Below are 13,548 nucleotides of genomic sequence, written 5' to 3'. Positions count from 1 at the left end.
CGAACATCTCACACGTTTATTTATTCTAAATTGTCACGTGATCAAGAAAAATTTGTTACCTGAACTTTGTTACCTTGTTCAAGACTTCTTAAAAGCTGGCAGAATTCCCAGCACTTTTAAGACTAATAAGGCGGAGACGGGAGAGTGCTCCCAGTGATATGAAACTGTCAGCTAGCCTGTTACCACCGGTTAAATTATGGTGTTTGAATATGAACATGTGTAGTTGCTAAATGCCACCGACCAAGGAAAAAATTTGATCTTAATGAATAAAAAAGTACCACGTATTAATGTTCTTAATAAGTACAGAAATTTTTATAATACTTTTTTATACGTTTACTACGTTTTTACCACTTTTATACGTTTACTACTTTTTTAGCAACTTTTATATGCATTTAAGGTTCAATTCATATTTTTGACTTTAAGTAAAAACTTTTAAAGCTTTTAGAAGTTAAGGTTTCACAGAACTGTGTGCATTTAACTATTATAAACGTACAAGCAGTCGTTCACATATTTTGGAAACTCCCTCCCCTCGGATGATTACGTAATATGTAAAGTGCGCCATCGACAATAAGACGCGCGCGCTGACCATTGAATGGTTTTTTAGCTTTTATTTCGGCCAGCACATTATTTTGGAAACAATCGAAAAGTTATAATACTTCCCATATAACAATTTTGTTGAAATTTGGTCAGCATACGTAAACACTTATGTTCTACTGACCCTAATTTAGTTTGAGCAATTTCGATGGTCAGAATTTGAGTTATCAACGAATTTATACCTATTTTGTCATTTTTAGACCTCTTAATCAAGGCCAATCTCTCCCAACTAAATTAGGTTCGGTAGTTAAGTATGATTGGAAGATTTTGACAAATTTTCAGCATGATTCATGTTCAGGAACCGAAGATATGACAGAATAATACGACAAAAATCAACGAATTTCGTCAAATTACGCGACTTTTACACCTAATTTTGCTCCAAAAGCCGCGCACCATCAAATATGGCACCTAGGAGAAACTCACTGATCATTCCAAAAAGGTATAATAAATTTGGTACTGTGAAAATTCTCACAGTCTCTAGAAAACGATGGTACAAAAATTTTGAAAATCCGAGCAAGTTTATTTTTATCGTGCACCGCCTACTGGCAGTAAACGACTTCTAGCATAAAGTCTAAGTAAAGCGTTTGACTTTCTGTACCAAATTGTACCAACATGCTTTACTATAAACGTACGGCGCGAGAACATATCCTTGTCCAAAGACTGACAGTCAACAACATGCGTAGCATTCCCTCAAGAGGGAATATCGTAATCGCCACCGGCCGCGCTCAGCCTGTCATTCCGCCAAATCTTTATTCATTGTGTTAATGAACATAATAGCCTGGGGTCCTCAGGTAAGGGGTCCTCAGGTAAGATAAAAGACATTTACTTTTAGTGGTACTGGAGCTATCATAATCTGGTAATGGCTCAATGAGCATTTTCAAGTTCAACACAATAAGTTTGGAGGTGTTTCATTTCTAAAACTCCCTTACCGATGAAAATATCATATGGCAGGTCGACATGTCCGTGAACATTTTGTAGCTTCAACCATTAAATAAATGTTTACACATTGAACTTGTATTCCTTATTTTTATATTATGATTTTTAAGAAAAAAAGTCGATGGAAAAAATCTCTTTGGGTTGCGTTAGGGTCGATACCTAGTAAATTTCGGGATAAGGGTGGTAGTTAGTGAATTAGCTGAAGTTTATTAAATCTTTATTGCCGAGTACAGCTGCCTTCGGGTAGTTCTTCCTAATCTGTTACAATTGTAAATGAATGGGAAAAGCGAGCGACCGATTTTATTCTCGGTATCATTTTGCATTTGAGAACGGTCAATCAAAATAATATCATTTCCTTTTGTTTGGGAAAGAGAGACACTGGCAGCGGTCCACTCTACCCATGATTATGGGTTTTGGTCAAATATCATCTCTTTTTGATTATAATGTCAGGGTACTTTATAAAGTCGAAATATAAACTGATATCTTCATTAATAAGGAGGAAGTTTCAACGATTTCGAAATGTTTCCTTTAAAAACATTTCCTTGTGTTTAGGTAAGCATATCGGTCAATCACTGACTGAATATGCCACTTTATACTCACTCAAGTTGGCATTAAATTCATATATAATGACATTGAACTGTCGTGGCAAAGCAGAATTTTTTCGAAATCACGAATGAGCAAAATTCTCACCTTTCGCACGTGCAAACTTTGAGCGGACGTTGCGTGCGCATCCAATGTTGAATTGCCGTAAATTTGTGCATGTTGGTGTTTTATATATAGTTTGATAACCATACAAAGTTTCAAAGTATTTCAAGAAGAACTGTAAATGTAATCACAACGACACTCCAAAGTTGACAGAAAATGATGAAAACAGCAATTTTCAGTGATTTTAGCAATTTTCTATCAATTTGGGCGTGTCCCCAGGTGTGCAACTTTTCGACTTTCAACTTTGAAACTAGCCTATTACACAATTTATACCTATAAGAAGCAGAACTGAGCTCCACCACCCAAGGCATGGCCCAACACTAGAGAATACTAAATCGCAAAATTGACGTTTTTATAAAATAATTCTTCAAAAAAGCGCCAACTTCAATGACGAATATCTTTATGAAGAAGCAAGCTAGGCAAACTTTCGGTAGATTTTCAGAATGCTTAAATAATTATCTAACTTCAAAATTCCCTTAAAATTTTAATTAAATTACTCCTTAATGGTTTAAAATCGATTTGAAAAGGTGTTACTTTGTCAAAAATCAAGTTTTAAAAACGGTTAACTTGATGACGTCATCAAGTGGTGATAATGACGTTAAATTTTTGTTCATATATTTAAACTAAAGTGTAAACAGTTATCTTTAAGACCTGTTGTCGGAAATGGCTGTATCTTTTATACTTTTGAATCTACGGACACTTTTTTTATTTTTATCTAGACACCAGCCAATTACAGGAAGCCGAAGGATTTGTTTTTAGCCAGTGACGGTTAAGGTAGTGTGTACCATACTTTCTTCGCCCGAGACTTTGCTGCAATATGCAGCTCCTCATTTAACCCACACACCCGATTTCTCGAATATTCGGCTGAGTAGACCGGGGGGCTGCATAGACCACTCACGATCCTTAGCTGAACGTCAACGACGCTCACCCCACGACCAGGCAGACAGTGGGATTTGAACCCGCAACCTCACGATTGCAAAGCTGGCTAACCAACTGCGCTACCTGGCCGTTAAATTTAGGCTACAATTGACTACATTTTACTGGCAAAGCGTCTATCCCTGAATATGTATATATCACGACAATCTGTCGTAAAACAGGGGTTCTGGAAAACCCACTTTCCGATGCTCCTGAAACTTTAAACTTTTTTTGCTGTCGATTTAGTCAACGTCTAGACGCCCTGCAAAGTTTCAGATCTCTAACTCAATTTTAACATGGTTTTTAAGGCACCTGAATATGGCAATTTTGGGTTTTTACCGAATTTCGTATAACATGCTGGCGCGTATTTTGCGCAAATTTCTTAAAAACCTCCACATAACTATTAAATTTCTTATTCCTGTCATCTTTAACATTGAATTAGAATGTTTTGAACTTAAATATACCTGTTGAACTACTTTCGATGAGTCTTAATGCCTGAAAAATAATAAAGGGGTATAATAGTAAAGGGGGTATAGTAGTAAAGAGGGTATAAAAGTAAAGGGGGTAAATAGTAAAGGGGGTAAATACTAAATAATAAAGGGGTAAATAGTAAAGGGGGTAAATAGTAAAGGGGGTAAATAGTATTGTGAATATAAGAGGCACGGTAATGTTTGCCAGCATTGTGATGAATTATTTCGAATAAATTAGCTTTTGGCTTCTTCCATATATGTTCAAAATGAGTCAAAAGCGTGCCCACCATTTCAAGGGGATCCCCGATCCAATGAGGGGATTTTCTATGGGAGATATTTAATACAATGAACTATTCCTCTCTGAGAAGTTCGTATTTTGCTTCTGAACATCGTAAAATGTTAAAGTTGCAGTTTTTTGAAGTTAAACATGTACCTTCTCAAAATGTTCTCAATAGCAATATTTAATTACAAATTATACAGAAATTATATAATAAATATGTTCTTATGTATTGTTTTCAAGTTATTTGTTAAACCGATTTTTAGCTGGCGCGATTTTAAATTTTCGTATTTTAGTTATCTGGAGTTAAGACCCTCTAGAAACTTCTTAATAGGTTGAAATCTGAAGCCTGGCGTCTCTACAATGTTAAATTACACGATTCTCTTATCATTATTAGTGATCCATAATGTACGATCATCTTTGACCGGTAGGTTGTACGATTCTAAATTTGAAATATGTTAACTCAACTTGAATTAACAGTTTAGGCGCTTTATTGACTCTTTTTGGATGTTCTTTATAATTTATATTTCCGATGCAGATGAGGTCATACATTATTCAAACTATAGGCTCCTTGACATTAGGACCGTACAAAATAAGTGCAATCAATACTTTCGGCGAAATTTTGATGATTTGTTACTCATGATTATTTGTGGTTCTCGTGAATTGGACAGCAACATAAGTATTGCTAATTTGTTGCAGGGGACAGTGGAATTAAATTTCATTTGGTGAACAGTGGCAACAGAATTTCTACAAACAGTTTTGGAGGGATCTTTGTTGAAGAAAATCAAGAGGTAAAACCTTTTTTTCGTGATATTAAATACCTACGCGAAATAACTTTTGAATGTTTGATGGAAAACACAACATGTTCACATATCATAGGAAGGATATTGTTCACTGTCCTTGTGACTCCTTCCTTAACGAAATCACGAAATATCATAAAGGAACAAGGTCTTTGAGTACCGTCCTGATTTTAGGAACTGAAATTGGACCATATTCCCTCTTATTTTTGTTGCATTATATTATAAAAGTTGCTCATCTTCAGATAATTCCCCTTGCAAACATCTACGGAGACTCCAAATGCCTTTCTGATCACATGTGCCAAAGAATGGGTTTTACTAAGGCCATCAGCAGCTTCTCGGGGGAAACCAAGTTTGATTATCACAGTACGAAAGTTAAAGGAAACTGGGTGCATGCTCAGTTGGACGTAGTTAAGTGTGACTATACTAAAAACGGATCACTTGATGTGGACGTTCAGCTCAAGCGTAAACTATCTTCGTCAATGATTCCCGCAGATAGTTGGATGCTCCTGTGTGAACCAGTAATAGGTATTTTACAAACCATTTTTTTTTTTCTTATTTTGAATGATCAACATATTCTTGATCTATAAATTCAAAATATCCAGTTATAATTCAAATTAATTTCAGAGGACTGCCCGATAGTCGAAAAGAACAAATTCCTAAAGAAGGTTTGCATTGAGGACCATGGCTACACTGTTCACCAGTGTCATAACTCTGACAGCTACTACGTCGTTAAGCAGATGGACTATTATAGTATGTTTGATCGCACTTGCGAGGTGGACCCTCGTTTCTATCAGAGTTGTGGCGAAGGGAACGATCAACTAACATCAAACAATAAAACCCTCTGTGGGGACTACATTTGTGAGCTCCCACCAATTCTTGACCAATATTTAGGTTCATACTCACTCCCCCCGAATATGGCTTGTCAGAGACAACCTTGCGATGGTCGACCCTTGTTGGAAAATTCCAGTCTGCACTAACTTGGACTTATCCGGTCCTGCTTGCACAGATGCAGAGGGCCCAGCAGAGACAACTGTCCGGCTAAAGACAGGTATGGTGGTGCCCCAATCCACAGTGTGTAATGGTAAATGTGACGTTCACTACCGCTGCGAGGATGAGGCGCTATGTGGGGGCTATCTCTATGGAATATATTGTAACAACTACCAAGGAGCACTGAACTATGTTAATCCCGGAGACATGTGTAACGGATTGGATTCGTATTTGTGTGAAAATGGTGAGGATGAACGGGGGTGCCCAGATGTAACCAACTTGACTTGGACGGAGAAGTGTAAAATGTTTGATACACGGACCTCCAGGTGGGCTCTATAATAAACAGTACAAGATGTGTAGCACCCTGGACAGAACCTGCCAACGCCTTCCCGATCATTCCACTATGTGCTAACTTTTGGGACCAGACAAATTGCACTGATCCAAACAGGTTAAATTACTAATTTAATTTCTTTGTTTTTAATTCTATTATTCTAACCTACTGAACCAATTTGAATTGCAAGAAAAACGTTATTTACTGTAATCCTGATACTCAATAGGGGTATCTTGACTTGCAATATAGGAGGATACAGGTCAACTGTGTCAAGATTTTTGGTGTGTCATAGATTGACGATAATTCCTCGACTTTGCGACAGCGGAGTTGACCAGGTAAGAATCTTCAACTTTTTCTCCTTAAATAAAATTTCAGGTAAGTAATAGAGTTAATGCCCCAATTATAAACGTTTATTACTAAACCAATCAATCTTTTCACAATTTTCAGGCGTGCGTGTTAGCTTCACCGACGTGTTTTATTCACAAACACAGGCTCTGTGACGGCATAAAAGATTGCCTGAATGATGAAGATGAGGATCTAAAACGCTGCAAATCACTCACGCGAAAAAAGTGTTATAGAGCTTACAGACATGAACAACCGCTCAGAATTCCTCTGGCATGGCTTCAAGATGGTGTGACAGATTGTATGAATGGTATTGATGAGGATGATAGCTGGCCAGTTTGCGGTTTTGGGCCAACAAAACGATTCATGACCGAAAAAAATCCTGTTTGTGAGGAAGTTTTCCTTTGTAAACTGGGACAAGAGACTAAATATGTTGAGTTTCAGGACCTTTGTGGCGGTAAGCAGACTTGCGGTCAAGAAAAAGGGGTGTGTCAAAAATCTCACGAGATTACTCCTACCTTTGACAAAGTTTTGACCATAATAAGATCGGGTAAAAAAGAAAAGCGCCTCATGTACTGCTTGCAAGGACTAAGCGATATTCAACACATTTCAGAAAAATGTATAAGAGAAAAAGTAAACTTATCAAAACAAGACATATTTGGAGTAAATTCAGACATCACAGTCGTTTATCCGAATCAAATGATTGACTGCGACTACACGTTTGGAGAACTCTATTTAATTTTGAGCTGTTCAGGCCGTTGTAAAAACTCGAAATGCCCATTAAAGAAAACTATTAGATACGACGCTTGCCCTCAGCAATACCCAAACCGGGTTTATACAGTGGCACAAAACTCCTTTCTCACATTCGTAACGAAAACAAAACACGGTTACACCAACGATCTCTTTGTATGTCGCAACAGCCTTTGTATAACCCAAGACAAAGTTTGCAACGTTGTGGACGACTGTGGAGATGGTTCTGACGAAGAGACCTGTACCAATGTGTTTCGCTGTCACTCAAAAGAGCGGTTCATTCCAGTAACTGAGAAATGTGATGGAACCGTGGACTGCCTGGACTTCTCGGATGAGTGTAACTCAGACTGCGGTAAAAATATCGTTCAACAAACCTTCCTCAAGATGTTGTGTTGGATTTTGGGGATATTAGCAATACTTTTTAATCTCATGACATTCTGTCGAACCTGGGCTGTCGTTGAAGATAAGAACACCACAGTGATGAAAAACAGGCTCTTAGTGTTTCTGATCTCTGTTGGAGACTTCCTAATGGGTGTATATTTGCTGTGGTTGGCTGTCAACGACACGATTGTGTACGGCGCAAATTACTGCTTCAACCAGCTCGTTTGGCTGTCAAGCTTTGGTTGCTCAGTTATTGGCGTCATCAGCACGATTGGGAGTCAATTGTCATTATTTTCCATGACTGTTCTCAGTATTGTTCGCATAGTTGGGGTAAACAGGAAACATAACACGAGGAGGAAAGTTAAAAATAAAGCAATTCTGCAGATAGTTTTGGTGATGGCGGCGATTTTAGTGATATCAGTGACCATAGCAGTGGTCCCCTTGGTGCCTTATTTTGAGGATTCCTTTGTGAATGGTATGACGTATAACCCTTCAGTAAGATTGTTCATAGGGGCACCAGGGAAAGAAGCTCATCTTGGTATATTACAAGAATACTACGGGGAAATAAAATCTGGGACTCTCAGCTGGAGAATTATAAACGATCTCGTTGATGGAATGTTTTCCAATGATTATGGAGGTGATGTTCTCGGCCGAAAGAAACTCGAGTTTTATGGAAATGATGGGGTCTGCCTCTTCAAATTTTTTGTCAAACCAAATGACCCACAAAGATTTTATACTTGGATCATTCTATCGATAAACATGCTCTGTTTTATCATCATCTCAGTATCCTACTTGTACATCAACGTTACAGCTAATGCAGTCAGCCAGAAAATTGGAAACAGAAACAGTAAGCTTCAACAAAAAATATCACTGATTATTGTAACAGATTTCTTCTGTTGGCTACCTGTTGTCATCGCATGCTGCCTTCATTCTAGTGAAGTTATCAACGCCACACCCTGGTACCCAATCATTTCAATAATTTTTCTACCAATGAACTCGGTTATCAACCCTTTACTGTACAGTGATTTCGTGGCAGACACTGTAAGTTCAGCGCTTAAATGGTCGAAAACGGTAGTGAAACGGAAGTGTGCTCATGTGCCCACAGATACGGACATTGCTGCAGGAGATGGTCACCCAAAAACGAGGGTACTTATGAAAACAGAAAGCAAAAAATCAGGAAGAAATGTGAAGAATGTGCAATATGATACTGGAGGAAGCAACAAAACTGATAACAAAGTTCAAGATATGCAAAATGTTATTGAACAAGGCAAAAACCCTAATAATCGAGTTCAAGATGTGCAAGATGAAATTGAACAAGACGAGAATACTGATAGCCAATTTCGCGATGTTCAAGATGACATCGAAAAAGACGTGAAAACTGATACTCCGATAAAAGATGTTAAAAACGACATCGAACAAGACGAGAGAACTGATACTCTGGTAAAAGATGTTCAAGATGACATCGAACAAGACGAAAAAACTGATTCCCTGATAAAAGATGTTCAAAATGACATCGAACAAGACGAAAAAACTGTCTGGTAAAAGATGTTCAAGACGTCCAAGATAATATCGAACAGGGAAACTGACCTAAGCATCAAAGTGTTTGGAACGATCATATTTATAAATGCTTATTTAAAGATTTTTAGCGTAAAACTTATTTTCAGCTCTACTTGCAGCGAATCATGAAAATGCTGCTATTATTGTTTTCCAGTAAATTAGATCTTGCAAGGCGACTTAATTATAATGGGGGTATAAACACAAAAAGATTTAATCCTCCATCAATAGGAGGACCCTTCAAAATGGGCTGCTGGATTTTTTTTCTAAAAAGCTAAATGTAGGCTGGATTTTCTTTTAAAGTTTCAAAAGTTTTGGAATGGCCACATTCGAGTTTTGCGGAGCTAAACGTGCCCCTAACTCTTCTTTAAAGTAAAAAGACACTGCTTAACTCAAACGGGTAACCCCTCAAATTAAGACACACCCAACATTTAGTGCTATATATTTGACCGTGCCTTAACCGTGCGTTAACCGTGCGTTAACCGTGCGTTAACCGTGCCTTATGTAACCCTTGTGCCTTAACCGTGCCTTAACCGTGCCTTAACCGTGCCTTAACTGTGCCTTAACCGTGCCTTAACCGTGCCTTAACCGTGTTATGCCACACTACTGAATTGCCGATATTTTATTCAATTTGTAACCTAGGGGTTTTCGTCCTTACATTTATTGTTAAATTATGTTTTATTTTCGCAATAAGCATAATTGCTGTATAATTGTGAATTATATTATTTTGTTTTCTTTCGAATTTCGAATTGAACATCGTTTCTTAGGAGCAAAAACGTAACACAGTTAAGTTTAAAATGGCGATGGCGTAGACTGATTTTCGATGACCTAGTATAATTATATCAATATCTTCTTGTATAAATTTGTATGATCCCGTTTGATGCGACAAGGAAAAATGCTCTTATCAGGAAAGGAATTTCTCAACCTTTCGATGTTTCGATGTTACAACATTCGTATTCATGATATAAAAATATTTATATCAAAATTTAGAACGTAAAACATAGATCGGAGGTTAAATTAGTATACGATTATTTACTTTAAATTCAATCAACTTTATCCAAAAATGCGATACAAAACTACTACAAGACTAAATATACGACACATGATTAGTGATTACATGAGCATGGAATGCTACAGCCGCGGTGAACAGGTAAAAGATTTTTGACGTGTGTAGGTATGTGTTTATAGCGTGGTGAAAAATGGCGGGAATGGTCTTTGACCAATGAGAAGTGTGGAACGTGGGAGCCAAATATGGCTTGATTGAGGTTAGTGTGTTGAATGCAACACACTAAATATATTCATGATCTTGATATAAATATTTTTAGATCATGAATACGATGTTGTAACATCGAAACGTTGAGAAATTCCTTTCCTGATAAGAGCATTTTTTCTTGTCGCATCAAACGGGATCAATACAAATTTATACAAGAATAGATTGCAACCATGCGACTCATAAACAATATTCCGATCCGGATTTTACATATATCAATATCGATATGAATATCATTTAAATCAACTGGAAGTGGAGACAATAAACATGAATCAAATTGTAAAGAGCCATTCTGATTGAATCCTTAGCGATGAAACATTTTTTAACTTTGAATCTTACACTAGAATAATTGAGTTTGGAGCGCATTAATAGGAGGTCCATTTCGACAGTACCGTTAGTATTTTTGTAAATGACAAAACTTTTCGGAGGAAAAGTCTTGAAGTTGAAAATATTAATTCTTCGAATATGTTTGCACTTATTGACAATTCAATTATAAAACAGTGGCGGGTCTGACTTCTGACCCATGAAATTCTAATTCTACACAAACATCGAAATTGATTAAATATTGGTTTTTCCCAAATCAATTTTGAAACGGTGAGCCGCGCCATAAAATTGTATAATGTTTTACACGAGCTGACTATCCATAAAATTGTATAATATTTTACACGAGCTGACAGTATCATTACCTAACTGTCTGATAAAATAGATAGTTTCAATATTAGTCCGTTAAATTGTCCTGCAACAAAGGTCTCTTCTCGCTGTTTTTTCTTATTCTCATTCGGGCAGTCATTGTCCTCATGACGATACATATCATTAAAGACAGCACACACAAACTCGACAGAATCAGGGAGGAATCTGAAAATAACATTATGTAAGTGTTATTTATAGTGCACTAGACTAGTAGCAGGAGGGTAGGTGGTAGATTATATCGTAGTCATGTAGAATGTAGATTGTAGATGGAAATTTACAGGATAGTGTAATTCACTAGTGTACGGAGGGTGCTGGCATGTTTTCATGCAAATTAGTAACAATAATTATTATTTTTGACGGTTTACAAATTTACAAAAAATCTTAAATATTAAAAGATCTTCGTAAGTCGACCTTGTCCTTTTTAATGTTGAATGGTCATACCCGAGAATGACAGATAGTCTGTGAGAAATCCAGCAATGAAAGGTCCGCCGAAATAGAAAGCACAATAACCCATCAGCCAGATACTAGTTATTTTTGTCACTACCTCTGGTGTTAGCGGCCCCATTCTCAATTCCTGCGACAGAGAGAACAGTTCAGTTTAATATATATCCATTATATATATTTCAGAGCACTGCTCACAATTAGGAATATAATGTATAAACATGATTATATTTACAATCTCATATCAAGATCTGTCATACTTATAGTCAATAGTGTGAGAGCTACAGGAGCAAATATTACACTTGTATATAGATTTCAGTAACCATGTTCTCCTACCTGCAAGTCATAGAGTGCTGTGAGGGTAGTTATAGTGACTAAAGGATCTCCTAATCCAGCTAGGAAAACACCAGGAAATGCAGTTGTTGGAGCTACTTTGTAGAGCGATGGTATGAAGGTCGGTGGAAACGTTAGGTTCAATCCCACAAAGAGACAACCTGTTCCGATAGCCATTACCGTGTAATGGCTGAGTTTCTTAGATTGAAGAAGCACTCCCGTAAGTAAACCACCTGATGCCATTCCTACTGCAAGAAACATTAGACACCGCCCTGCATACGATATAGACACACCAAAGTTCTCGTGAAGAAAGGGTGTAACGGAAACCTGCAGAATGTGCAATTACAAGTAATTGTAAGTATCGCTAAATTGTTAGAAATAGATTTGTTATCCTGGTCCTGATTCTTAAAATCTTGGTTCTCATGATGGAATATGATATTGGCATAGCTGTTTAATGTTAACACTATAAAAGGTTTACCTGTAACACTCCATGGTTGGCATTGATCAACATGGTCACCATCAAAGGAAAGATCAGAGCCTTTGTTAATGGAGGGTTAGCTTTTTCAGAAGAGTTCGAGGACTGCGTTACCAGACTTATCAGTATCTTGTGAGGAGAGGTAGGTTTCTGTGTCAGGGAATGTGAGGAGGAGAAGAATAGCGGCCAAAAAGGTCAGGGAAGCTGAGAATATGAAAGGAACAACGTATCCAAATCTGTCATATAATAAGCAGCCAATACTCTCAGAGATTCCGTGTCCACAAAAGCATCCCATCAGTGCGACACTGTTCATAAAATCGAATTGGTCAGGAAAATGAACATGAATGAAGTCTACTGGAAGAAGATTAGAAGCGAAGGTAGCTGCTCCCTGTAGGATTCTCAAAATGAACGAGAGGACCAGCATGAGTAAGTTGTTGTCTATAAGATAAACAAATCCAGTTGATAAGGAAATTGCCGTGAATGCAATTAATATTGCTGCAAAAATAAACCTATGTCGTTTTCTTTTCATAATAAATTCTGTACCTTTAGAAAGGTACATGAGCACGAAACCTAAGAATATGCTGCTTTCAAGTAGACCAAACACTTTTCCTGGGAGATGACGTCGTTCAAAGGCGTCAGCAAGAAAGCCGTACCGTATTGAATTGCAAATGCTGTAGGTCATACCGAAGAGAACCATCACTACGACAAGAATTACTTTCCTGATCGAACTACCACGTTTTTCTTTGGAATACATCTCCTCTTCTGAAAACAAATCTCCTTAGCTTACAATTTTTACATAGACATGGTACAAATACAATCAAAAATGCAAGAAAAGCAGAACGAGAAAGCGTTTGTGGTTTGTAGGAAATATTTGTATTGTACTCACGTGATAGGTTCATCTCGCAACTTGATGAAAGGATGTCTAAAATAAATTATGGTTAGCAAGACACGTGAAATCAGTAATATATTTAATTGGGCCCTACAGGCTATTTGAATGGTTTTATGGGACGCACTTGGGGTGTAATTTAGATGAGGATATACCCAACAACTGCTAGAAAATGTGGCATACAAATGGAAAAGAAAAATGTTTCTCTTAAAGTAAACTCAGCAAGCTCAGTTACCTTACAGCTATACTACGTGTATGGACGAGTTGGTTGAGAATGCTCCTAAAAAATTTTTCAGCTTAGCCGATAATGGTATGGAATAAACTGGTTTTTTCCAGTTTATGATGTTGACTACTGATCGAATTATGAATTTAAAATGAGACTGAAGACCTACTTGGCAGATCGCACCATTT

At 37.3% G+C, this 13,548-nt stretch overlaps 1 protein-coding gene across 1 annotated transcript; it reads right to left on the bottom strand.

The window, feature by feature from the left end:
• Positions 1-10,435: 10,435 nt before the first annotated feature.
• Positions 10,436-13,548, bottom strand: LOC134824672 (uncharacterized). The gene is made up of 5 exons (XM_063836639.1): positions 13,138-13,548; positions 12,255-13,013; positions 11,780-12,103; positions 11,444-11,576; positions 10,436-11,167 (listed from the first exon to the last, which is right to left on the bottom strand). Exons 2-5 carry the CDS (start codon positions 12,294-12,296, stop codon positions 11,031-11,033), a joined length of 636 nt encoding a protein of 211 aa, XP_063692709.1. The 5' UTR covers positions 12,297-13,013; positions 13,138-13,548; the 3' UTR covers positions 10,436-11,030.

This window comes from Bolinopsis microptera, chromosome 13 (assembly GCF_026151205.1).
Source record: "Bolinopsis microptera isolate Bmic1 chromosome 13, MBARI_Bmic_1.0, whole genome shotgun sequence".
Taxonomy (NCBI): Eukaryota; Metazoa; Ctenophora; class Tentaculata; order Lobata; family Bolinopsidae; genus Bolinopsis; species Bolinopsis microptera.
The sequence above is the reverse complement of the archived record's forward strand: the minus strand, read 5'-3'. Positions and strand labels throughout refer to the sequence as shown.

What these genes read in the sequence shown, in the direction of transcription:
- LOC134824672 (XM_063836639.1), bottom strand. Translation starts at nt 12,296, where the DNA reads ATGGTGACCATGTTGATCAATGCCAACCATGGAGTGTTACAG. An exon ending in CCAACCATGGAGTGTTACAG is followed by an intron (nt 12,104 to 12,254) that starts GTAAACCTTTTA and finishes CACATTCTGCAG; the next exon opens with GTTTCCGTTACACCCTTTCT. An exon ending in CAGCACTCTATGACTTGCAG is followed by an intron (nt 11,577 to 11,779) that starts GTAGGAGAACAT and finishes TCTCTGTCGCAG; the next exon opens with GAATTGAGAATGGGGCCGCT.